The sequence below is a fragment of the Cebus imitator genome, unplaced genomic scaffold (assembly GCF_001604975.1).
Source record: "Cebus imitator isolate Cc_AM_T3 unplaced genomic scaffold, Cebus_imitator-1.0 Scaffold51, whole genome shotgun sequence".
Classification (NCBI taxonomy): domain Eukaryota; kingdom Metazoa; phylum Chordata; class Mammalia; order Primates; family Cebidae; genus Cebus; species Cebus imitator.
This window is the reverse complement of record NW_016107366.1, coordinates 5,987,287-5,999,410: the sequence shown is the minus strand read 5'-3', so window position 1 is coordinate 5,999,410 and position 12,124 is coordinate 5,987,287. Positions and strand designations below refer to the sequence as shown.

General features: G+C 40.5%; 2 protein-coding genes across 4 annotated transcripts in view; one reads left to right on the top strand and one right to left on the bottom strand.

Moving 5' to 3' along the window:
* ERP44 (endoplasmic reticulum protein 44) overlaps positions 1-9,233 on the bottom strand; it is a 91,668-nt gene extending 82,435 nt beyond the window's left edge. Inside the window, exon 1 of the mRNA XM_017527803.2 lies at positions 8,983-9,233. Within this exon, the coding sequence (XP_017383292.1) occupies positions 8,983-9,039 (57 nt within the window). The 5' untranslated portion in view covers positions 9,040-9,233. The remainder of the gene's footprint in view (positions 1-8,982) is intronic.
* Positions 9,234-9,389: 156 nt separating this feature from the next.
* Positions 9,390-12,124, top strand: part of INVS (inversin) — a 188,727-nt gene continuing 185,992 nt past the window's right edge. For 2 of the 3 annotated variants that reach the window (XM_017527796.2, XM_017527797.2), the window contains exon 1: positions 9,390-9,615. In XM_017527796.2, coding sequence (XP_017383285.1) covers positions 9,424-9,615 — 192 coding nt within the window. In that variant the 5' untranslated portion in view covers positions 9,390-9,423. Of the gene's footprint in view, positions 9,616-9,636; positions 9,866-12,124 lie in introns of those variants that run through there. The other variant, XM_037738233.1, reaches the window with a different exon arrangement.

Here is a 12,124-nt window from a genome sequence, read left to right as displayed (position 1 = left end):
ATTAGCTGGGCATGGTGGTGCGTGCCTGTAATCCCAGCTACTCAGGAGGCTGAGGCAGGAGAATTGCCTGAACCCAGGAGGCGGAGGTTGCGGTGAGCCGAGATCCCGCCATTGCACTCCAGCCTGGGTAACAAGAGTGAAACTCCGTCTCAAAAAAATAAATAAATAAATAAAAATAAAAAAAAATTTATATAATTAAAACACAGTTATAAAACAGAGCTTAACTGATAACTTATTCACTTAACAGTCACATTTTTAAGCTGTTTTGTTGGTATAATGACAATGTAATTATTTGGATAAGAAGACCACAGACCACATGGATAGAAGCTGGTCACGTGAACTCATTACATCAGTGCATACAATTTTAATAGCATTGGAGAGACAATGCTTGAAAGTTTCAAAAAAAGGATATCTATTTAGTCATTCATTCGTTCACTCAGCCCCTCATCTTAACATTTATTGAGTACCTATCACATGGCAAAAACCAGAAAAGTTTAGGTCTCTATAATGTGCTACAGACACATTCACAGTCTCATTTGTTACCCCAGTACTAAGCAGGAGAGGTCTTTATCACTGATGTATGAGAAAATGTAAACTCAGAAAGGTTAAATAACTTTTTGAAGTTAAGTGGTCAAGCTAGGAGCTATTTCCAACTGATAGAATACATCTACGCACGTGGGTATCTTTTCTTTCTATATTTCTATGAATCAGTAGTCTACCACTCTACACCAGGATTAAACAAAAAGGGCCCAATCTTACATTGTTCAAAATATACACATACCTTTAAAAATCCATACATATGTGCACAGAACAAAACTGAAAGGAAATACACTAAAATGTTATCAGTAGTCAGTGTATGCATATTTTTCTTCATTATGCTTTTCTGTACCATGAAAGTGATACCACTTTCGGGAATCAAAACATATGTCAGGAAATATTTTGGTTTAACACTTTAAGTTACAACAACAGTATTTTTCACACTGAAAGTTGGGACCCCTCCCGTAACACACAGAGAACCAAAACAATCAAGGCTACTCCCAACAGAGGCAAATGGGGCCAGGCTGAAGAGATCAGCAATATCAGCCACCCACTTAGAAGTTCTTCCCTACTGAGTCAGATCAGCAATTTTTAAAAAATAAAAGAAAAACAGTATCAGTAAACAACATACATAGGGTAAGTACAGTTCTGCAAAATATGTTTTAGCAATATGACTTCATCTTCTAATATGCTATGTCTTATTGACTATATGATAACCACACTGCTCTCCTTGCTATTTCTTGAATATGCCTGGGACACTCCCACATTAGGAGCTTTGCACTGACTAATGGCTCTGCCTGGAAGGCTCTTCCTCCAGGAAATCCAAATGACTAACTCCCTCACTTGCTTCAAGGCTCACTTGTCCAGGGATGTTAACAAACTACAGCTCCCCTAATACACTCCCAATCCTCCTCACGTAACCTCTACCTTTTCTTTTTCCACAGTACTTAAATTGTTATTGGCAGGACACAGTGGCTCACACCTGTAGTCCCAGCATTTTGGGAGGCCAAGGGAGGTGTATCACAAGGTCAGGAGTTCGAGACCAGCCTGGCCAATATGGCGAAATCCCGTCTCTACTAAAAAAAAATAAAAATTAGGCAGCTAGGCGCACACCTGTAATCCCAGCACTTTGGGAAGCCAAGGCAGGCAGATCACAAGGTCAGGAGTTCAAGACCAGCCTAGCCAATATGGCGAAATCCTGTCTCTACTAAAAAATATATAAAAATTAGCCAGGCGGCCAGGCATGGTGGCTCACGCCTGTAATCTCAGCACTTTGGGAGGCCAAGGCGGTGGATTATGAGGTCAGCTCAAGACAATTCTGGCCAACATGATGAAACCCCATCTCTACTAAAAATACAAAAATTAGCTGGGCGTGGTGGCGCATGCCTGTAATTCCAGCTAGTCAGGAGGCTGAGGCAGAAGAATCCCTTGAACCAGGGAGTAGGAGGTTGCAGTGAGCTGAGATTGTGCCACTGCACTCCGGCCTGGGCAACAGAGCGAGACTCTGTCTTAAAAAAAAAAAAAAAAAAAAAGAAAGAAAAATTAGCCAGGTGCAGTGGCATACGCCTGTTCTCCCAGTTACTTGGGAGGCTGAGGCAGGAGAATCACTTGAACCTGGGAGGCAGAGGTTGCAGTGAGCCAAAATCGGGCCACCACACGCCAGCCTGGGTGACAGTAGGTCTGAGGTGAGGTGATCTAAAAGGTCTCATATGATGCTGATGCCTGGGCTCACAACCACCCTTCTGAGTAGCAGGATTTATAACCCACTTATACAAATACCTTTGGCATCCATTACTTTCCTTTTGATACTCTAATTATTTACACATATATCTTCTCTCCTTATTTGAATTACTCATTTCTTGAAGGCATGATATGCATCTCAATGATCTTTTTCTCCTCGATAGCAGATTGCAAATAGGCTTTCAAATGATAGGCAGAGAAGAAAAATAATAACAAAGACACAGATTAAGTTCCTGCAGCCTAAGCCACAGATGAGTTCCTCTCTATGGAATCAAAGTTAGGCTAAAAATCAATAAATGTTGCAAAATGTCAAACTGTTTTTAATCACTTTCTGGGTTAGAAGAAATAGAGCACAGCAACAGTCAATACCAGAAAAGCTGTGACCAAAGCATGCCAAGCATGCCCGTACACACTTGCAACATGCTGACAAGCTAGCAGATTTTTAAAGGAACTATCCAATCAAATAAGTCTATAATCAGGAGCTAAATGAATATTCTTTTGTAGTCTATCTTGAAAATAAGACAGACTACACAAAGAATCACTGAATCATCAAATCCATGTGCTTACCTTATAGACAAGAAAAATAGGTAATTTAACCAAGGTTACAATGGTTAAGTAAATGGAAGAGTTGGAACTTACACATATATAGATGCCATGACATCTACTTTCGTATTACACTACCTTCCCAATGGACACTAATGAATAGACAAAGAATAATATCTTCCATTGTTCTTAAACTCTATCTTGTGAGTAGAGTTATTCTGAATTATTAGAAAAAGAGTAAGCAATTTTTTGAAAAGAAGACACAAAAAAAGAAAAGACACATAACATGAACACATAATACAAACATGCAGACAAAAACAAATTATCGATAAATATGAAAAAAAAAATTCAACTCTGGTTGTAATCAAAGAAATGTAAATTTAAATTGAGATACCATTTTTGGTCTACTAAATTGGCACAGATTACAAAAACACCCACTGTTGATGAGAGTGTGAGGAAGTGGGCATATTCACACAGTTAGTAGGAATACACATTGGTACAAACTTTCAGTAGGGCAATTTAGTACAACGTAGCAGAAATTCTAAAAATAAGAAATACCATATAACCCAAAAAATGTAATTCTAGAAAAGTATCCTGAGGATGTATCTGGACATCTGCATCACTGCATTATTGTATGCATACCTTTTGTACATTTTTTTGTAACTTTGAAAAACTGGAAATAACCAGTAACCAAATGTCTTAATAAATAATGAAGTAAGTTACAGTGCATTTAAAGGTTGAGCTACAATAAAACTATTAAAAATCATAGCACAGTTTAGAAAAAATTTTCAGTAACTGTAAGCAATTAAACATCTCCAAGGCTATTACAAATTTTAACCTATCAGACGTATGACTAAATTCACATATGGTTGTGTATTCCAGTGCTTCTCAATCCTGTGAGCATCAACTAAGGATATAAAGGGTTAAGAACTCTGTGTGGGCTGGGCACAGTGGCTCAGGCCTATAATCAGCATTTCGGGAAGCCAAGGCAGGTGGATGGCTGGAGCCCAGCCTGGGTAACATGGCAAAACCCCATCTCTACTAAAAATACAAAAATTAGCTGGGCATGGTGGTTTGTGCCTGTAGTCCCAGCTACTTGGGAGGCTAAGGTGGGAGGATCATGTGACCTGGGAGGTTGAGGGTATAGTGAGCCAAGATCAGGCCACTGCACTCCAGCTTGGGCTACACAGCAAGACCTTGTCAGAAAAAAAACAAAAAAAAAAAACCTCTGTGTGTGTCTGTGTCTGTACGGTCTAGAAATAGAAGACCAACAATTCTTCAGAAAACCAGCCTAGACAGGAAGACAGTTCACACAAAAACAAATGCAAATAACTTCTACACATAAGAAGTTTATATTAAAGAGAGGCAATTTACACTCAAAGAGAGGCAAATTAAAATACATTGAGATACCATTTCTCACTCATCAGACTGACAAATACCCAATAATTTGACATTATACCTTTTTACCAAGGCTAGAGGGAAACTATTACATTGTTGGTGAGGTCATAAAATAGCACAACCCCTATACAGAGAATAATTTCAAATATATAGCAACACCTACAAACCTATATATACATTTACCTTTTGCCTAGCAACTTCTAGTACAGAAACCTATCTCAAAGATATACTATCAAAATTATGTAAGCACAAGCTATTGTTTGCAGAATTATTTGTAACAGCAGAATGGTAACAACAGTGAATTGGCATCTATCCAGTGAAGTATAGCAGTCAAAAAGAAACAGGCAAAATTTCTATCCCCATCTCTCGAATAAAATTTTAAGTTTAAAAAAAAGGTGGGAAAAAGTGTGACTAATATGCTACAATTTAATCCAAGGGGAGAGAGAAATATATACATAAATAAATACAAATAGCCTGCACATTAAAACAAGGAAGAAAGGAACATAAAATTGAAGAAGTTTTTAAAAAAGTTTTCCAGGCTGTAATTGCAGCACACTGGGAGGCCAAGGCCTGAGGTCAGGAGTTTGAGAACAGCCTGGCCAATGTGGTAAAACTCCATTTCTACTAAAAATATAAAAACCTGCCAGGCGTGGTGGTGGGTACCTGTAATTCCAGCTACTAAGAAGGCTGAGGCAGGAGAATCACTTGAACCCAGGAAGCAGAGGTTGCAGTGAGTCAAGTTGGTGCCACTGCACTCCAGCCTAGGCGACAGAGTAAGACTCTGTCTCCAAAAAAAAAAAAAAAAAAAAAAAAGTTAGCCAGGTGTGGTAGCACACACCTGTAGTCCCATAGTCCCAGCTACTCGGGAGGCTGAGGTGGGAGGATTGCTGCAGCCACGGAGATTGAGGCTGCAGTGAGCTGTGATCATTCCACTGCACTCCAGCCTGGGTGACAGAGCTACACTTTGTCTTGGGAGAAAAAAAGGTGTTATTAGGAGGGAGATAAGACAGTAAGTGAGACAAACAGAAATTAGACTTATACAAATATAGTTAGCTTTATAGATTTGGCTTTGGAAGCAGATTTTATATCATTATAAAATAAAAGGTAAATTTTTTAAAACTCAAAATTAAAAGATAAATGAAACAAATCAGCCTAACAATATATATGCAGTTGGTGGTTAAGATCACAAAATTGAATTACAAATGTATAGGAAACACAAGGAACAGAGAAACATAAAACCCAACCACAAGGATGCAATCAGCAATATCCAGAATGTGACAAATGCTACAGGACAGAGGATCAGTTTCCTAAACAAATTACAAGGAAAATGATGAGATGGAGAGAGAACCTATGGATTTAAAAAGTTTTATAAGTGACATATGAACCAATTGGAATACATGGATTTTATAGCCCTTGCTCTGAACAATTAAAAAAAAAAGGAAACAATCGGAAAAACCCAAAAACTGACCAGATAGTTGATGATACAAAGAAATTTGTCGATTTTTCTAGATGTGATAATGTATTGTGGTTTTTGTTTAATTCTTACTTTTTAGAGGGACACACTTTAGTATGTCGACTGGGAATCTTTTTTTTTTTAACTAATTTCTGGGGCCACAGATATAACTGATCTGGTATAGGGCCCAGACATCATTTCATTAAAACTGCCACAGATGATTCTAATGAGCAGCCAGGCTTTGTAAACTACTTATCTAGGGCAGTTAAATTAACAGGATAAATAAAACTCACCTAGTTATCAATCAAACTGCATGCCTCCAAAAGTACTCCTCTTGGACGAATCTGCATATACTATTGACATTAAAGGATAAAACTGACATATCTGAATTCTACTGGGCTTATTTTTAAGGTACTTGTAACAATTAAATAAATGTTTACTTAGCTCTCTAATTTACATAGCTTCCTAAACTAAGCAAACTTTTCTTGACTTCCTATATATACTGAACAAACCAAGAACAACAATGCAAAACCCTTAAGGACTAGTAACAATTGTGATCTATAAACATAATTATCAAGAGATTAATGAGAGCACATCTTCAATAAAACAACTGGACTGGAGTGCTACCAATCTGAACTACAGAAGAGGTTACTTTGGGTGCATGAGACAACTTCTTTCCAACTTAGTTTTATTTCTCTTATCTTGCCTTTTCAAAACTTGTACACAAACAGTGCAGTAAGAACTGGCAAGATTTCTATCCCCCTTACTGATTTTCCCAAGGGAAAATCCTGAATAAACCCACCTTAGATAGGAAGATAAGCAGAAAAGGGCTAAATCTATGTATCTATCTAAATACATGTAAATAAAAATCTATACATATGCAAATGAAAAAAATATATAAAAGCTCAAGAAAAAAAAATTTATCACATTGAGCTTTTGTGTTTAGTTACCTATCCGGAAAGGCTTTGTGGCAGTGATATATTCCAAAATGTTTGAGATCAGGGAAAAAATAGCTACTTGCCTCCGGAAGTTTGTGATTATGTTTCAGCTGTTATTTGAACACCACTAAATTTGAACAGGTCTAGTTCTTTAGGGTTGAGGTATAAACTGTTTGAAGAAAATTATTGTAGTAGGAGAATATATAGCTCTTTAGAGGAGGCTATTTAAGGAAAAAATGATGACCTCAGCTAAATGGGAAATTGGCTTTGCTGTATTTGTACGTGAGAAGAAATAAACTTGAGGTCTGAGAGAGAAAATTGGAGGAGTAGGAAAAAAGCATAGAGGAACAAAGAGGACAAACTATTAGACAAACTATTAAACAGCAATACTGAGTAAGCAGGTTCCATCAATAGGACAGAATTACCAATTAAGTAAGCAATTCAAAGTTGTGATTAGACAGGATGGATGTTTTATAAATATTTGCTAATCAGCATATGAGTATTAAAACTAGGTAAACACTGTATTCCAATTGAATCTAGTTTGACCTGTAATTCTAGTTTATTAAACCTTTTCTGGGGCTTTATTTTCCAGCCTTTTCATATCTACAGGTATTCTCTAACATATTTTCTAGATTTCTATTCCTTTACATTTGCTTAGAAAGATAAAAATACAAAATGCTAAATTTTAGTTAAATCTAGGTTCTATTTGGAAAAAAACTCATACCCAATAAGGTTAGGTTTCCTATAAAAAGCATGATTTATTTCAAAATAAATTATTTCTTCCTCATAACTTAGATTTACAACCAAACATACCATTTGAGGACAGTGCATCTAGTTTTTCTGTTCAGTGTCTCAACTTTTCTTTCCAATGTCTTAAGATTTTTGCCCTTTGTATTTTTTGATACCCTAAAAGTAATTTCTAGCACACAATTCATAACTCAAGCCATTTTGTGGATAAGAAAAAGATTAGTATCTAGTCTGCTTAAGGAGAGAGTGGTCTCTAATAACGGTATTATTTTAATACTTCTAGAAGGAAAAATGTATCACAGTGTATAGTGAAATCACCAAGAAACAGCACTATACATAATATTTTCCTTGATACAAAAGTCATACACTATTGTATACTTATAAGTGGCAATAAGACACTCTATTATTTAATATTACAATGTTTATACACAACTTTTTGTTCTCAAAAGTACTTTGACACTCCATTTAGCATTTTATAGTGCTTTTTCTGAAAAGGTCCAAGTGAGAAAAGGAATTATTTCAAACACAAATAGTAAACATTTAATGGTATATGGCAGAATAAGCACTGCAAGTCAACAGACCTGTTTCTAATCCCAGCTCTGCCTGTAGCTAGCTATGTAACCTCATGAGTCACTAAATTCTGTTTCTTAAATTGTAAAGTAGTTCTTAATGTTTAAATCTGAATTTCTAAAAATCCACTACAATTAAAGTATTTTCAAATATTACATTACAATAACAGCCCAATTAAATGTATGTCATTTTGCCATACGTTTTTAGTCCTTCACTTTTGTCTCAATTTGACCTGAAGCCTGGATCACTTAGTCTGCATACTCAAGACGTACTCTGGAGCAAGAGGGACTAGGGAAAGATTCTTTTAAGATGGGATGATGCTGAGCAGGTTAGGCAGTTAGCAATGAGTGCACATGTATATAGGAGAACTGGTCATTCTCAAATAAGGCGCAATGAAGAAGAAATCTGCTCCGGTGGGAATTGGGGTTTGGGGAAATACGTTGCAACAAGATGCGAGGAAGGCCTTGAGCTGAGATTGTCAGGTAACCACACCTTCTACCCTTCAAACTATTCTCCCAGTGGAATCCAAACCAGTCTCCAGTTCCGGGTTCCCAACCAATCGCATCAAGCCACAACAGACGGTTCTGCCAACCCGGGTACCGCTTCAGGGATCTGGGGTGAGATTCACACAACCCCAGCACCTGTCGACCTCATACTCTTCCCAAATGGAGAGAGTGGGAAGAAACGTTAGGTGTATGGTTGGTCTCTTCCGATTCAAGCTACCACCAGGTCCACTGGCCCTCGAAAATGAAACCCCTGGACTTAAGGGCGAAGGGGAAACTCCTCCGCCGTGACCCTCCCACGTATCACTCTCTCAGAGATAATTTCTCCGATTCTCCACCGATCCGGGTTTCTCAGGCCTCGGGGACCCCGCGCCTGGGAAGCAGACAGATGGACGGCGAGACTAAAGGCAGCGGGGGTGGGTGCACTCCAAAAGAGTGGAGAAAAAAACATGAAAGCAGGGGCAGGGGCAGGGGTAGCAATGCTCCCCCTGGGCGAGGGCGAGAGGCCGTTCGTGCGTCTGTCGATGGGTCTGTCATTCCCTCCCTCACTCACCAGGAGCAGCAGGGAGCATCTGAGGTCGGGTAAGGATAGGAAGAGGGCAGGATTCATGGTAACGCTGGGGTCCGCGGCAGGGACAGGCGTTGGCGTCTGGGACTGGGCTGGGTTGGGTTGGGTTAGGAAAGGGCTGGGCTCCGGGAGCCGGCGGCAGCGGAGGATTCTCCAGGCAGCGGCACCCCGTCCTCTCGACCCGAGCTCCAGCAGCGAACACCCGGGACAACTTCCAGAGAGGCCTCTCACACCCTCACTTCCGGGTCCTGCCCACCTCGGAGCACTTCGGGAAATGTAGTCCTATATTGACCTCACCCCGCACGTTGTCGGTCATCTAGAACTCCCTTTCCCATTGGGCTCTCGGCCTAGGTCCACCGAGTCCTCTACGCGCAGGGTCCTGTGGGATAGAAGGGCGGAGGGCGGGTGTACCCCGTGCTTCGGAGGATGGGAACTACAATTCCCAGAAGACTGTGCGGCGAGAGCCTCGGGCGCCCTTCGGAGGGGGGCTCCTCTAGTTTCACCGCCGTGGGGTCTGACCTGGCTCGGGTACTGTCCCGGCCCCGCGGGAGGGGCGGCCCGGTCCGGGTCGCACCTCCTGGAGCCGTCCCCGGGACGTCAGTCCTGGAGGAGGCGAGGGTGAGTAGGAGGGCGCCTGGCTGGGGAGGCTAGGATAGATCGGTCTGCACCGCCTTGACCTCTGCTGCAGACTCACGGCCCTCCTGGCCTGGGCTGTGGCCTGAGCCTCCATCATTAGCCTCCTCGCCCGCAGCGTCTTCTTTCTGCGCGAATTCCTGCATTATAAAGTCGAAGTCGCCACTCGGGGCCTCAGTTGAATGGGTCAACGCCTTACCCCTGTCTCTGAGGGCTCCTGTAAGGAGGAGATGTGGTAAGGGATGGGATAGCACGTCGTAAACTGGAAAACTCTGTGTGAGTGATTGCTGCTAAGGCGTGGATTGCTCCTACAATATAATTACGAAATTCCTTAGCCAAGCAGTCGAGGATCTTCACCTGGCCTCAGGTAGTTCTGCGGCATCTTCTGCAAACACTCAGTGAGGTCCAGGCGCCCACGCGATCTCTGCTTAGCACCCAGGAGGCACACCGTGCTTTTGTGGTTCTCCCTACTCTCGCCTTTGCTCCAGCTTTCCTGCTGCCTGGAACGGCCTTATCCCGTTCTTTCTCTGGAATGCTATCTTAAATGTCACCATCTCTGAGAACTTCACAACCAACCAACCCTTTAGTCCTAATCAGAATTACTCTTCCTGTGAGTGGGACTGCAGTACCACTAGTATTGTACGGTTGTTATTATTAGAGCATTTATTACACGGGCTTGTATAATTAGGCAGCGAACGATAATGACACTTTTGTGTTTTATAGCACTTTAACAGAATGGTTTTGATTTTTATTAAAAATGATTTATTTTTTTAAAGAGGCAAAAAAATACATTTTTTATTTAAAAGGCCCTAGAGAATGGCTTTCTCACGGTGACAAAATTAAACAGTGGCAGAGACAACACTCTTACCAGGGCCGGCTGATTCTTACACGAGTGCTCCTATCTCTTGTCCATGTCCCTGACAGAGCCCAAAGATAGTTGAAATGGAAAATTTTAAAAGAGCAGAGACTCGTAAGTGTGAACTCATTATTCAAGAAATTAAACTTTGATCCTGCTCACTGTTTGGACTTAGCACTCAGCCTGCGATCTTTCGTCTAACAAACATCTACTGAGTACCGGCTATATACCTGTTACTGTGTTGAGTGCTAAGGATTATGAGGTAAAAAGTATATGTATATATATGCATATATATATACACACACGTATATAACAGATCACATTTTTAGTGTATTTTTCCAAAGATATAAAGGACTTTTTTTGTGGTTCTGATGTGCTTAAAACTCTGTTCACTTAGAATCAAAAATGACAGGTCTTAGAATTCAGAACAGTGCCTAGCACATAGTTGTCACTCAGCTTGTTGAATGAACGTGAACGTGGTCCACCCTTATTATTTTTTGCATTTTACAGAAACCCAGAAAGCTGATGTAGCCTGAGGACAAACTGCATATTATTATTATTTTGAGACAGAGTTTTGCTCTTGTTGCCCAGCCTGGAGTGCAGTGGTGCGATCTCGGCTCACTGCAACCTCCACCTCCTGGGTTCAAGGGATTCTCCTGCCTCAGCCTCCCAAGTAGCTGGGATTACGGGATGTGTCAATATGCCCAGCTCATTTTGTATTTTTAGTAGAGACAGGGTTTCACCATGTTGGTCAGGCTGGTCTCGAACTCCCAACCTCAGGTGATCTGCCCACTTTGGCCTCCCAAAGTGCTGAGATTACAGGCGTGAGCCACTGCGCCTGGCCACACTGGTTATTATTAATACAACTCGACCTAGAACCCAAGTGCAGTTACTCCCCTTCCTTGTTTTTATCTCCGCCTCTGTTTTGTAGCTTCTCTTAAGTGACCTTAATATAATTCTGCATGTGACAGTGGTTCTTCTGACATGACTGTTACATTCAGACATGACTGAAGTGTCCCACAACACCCTCTTCCTCCGTATTTTCTGCCAGCACCTTAACTCAAATTGTAAGCAAAATAAAGACATAAAGAGCTGTCCTTTGCCATAATTAAGAAAGTATTAATATGTTCTCTCTAGGGCAGAATATGAAAAAATAATCCTTGCTGATGACAAGACAAATACTGGCTCATCCGTTATAAATTTATCTTATAAAACTCCCAGATCCCCAGGAGTAACAAATTGGTATGACCTGCTTTTTGATGAAATCAGAAAAGGACTTGCCTATCCTCGTGGCAGCAATTAACTGGTTAACAGCTGCTCCCTTTAGATAAGTGCATATGTTCGAGTTTACTGTGATTCAAGTTTACTGATTCCCTACATTTCTAACAGTTGTTACCTCTCTGGTGCTTGTAGGCATTCAGCCTTGGAACTTTGATAAAGCAGCTTAGGTTTAGGAAGGATGTTAAGATCATTGATGCAACTATTCCTCTTTTCTTCTCATCAGATGTTTGAATCCTTGCATTTCTGACATAGTCCAACCTCTGCTTGCTTAAACACTCTTATGATAGGGATCTCACTATCTTCCTATGCAGCTGATACTAGTTTTTTTTTGTGGGTTTTTTTTTTTTTTTTTTTTTT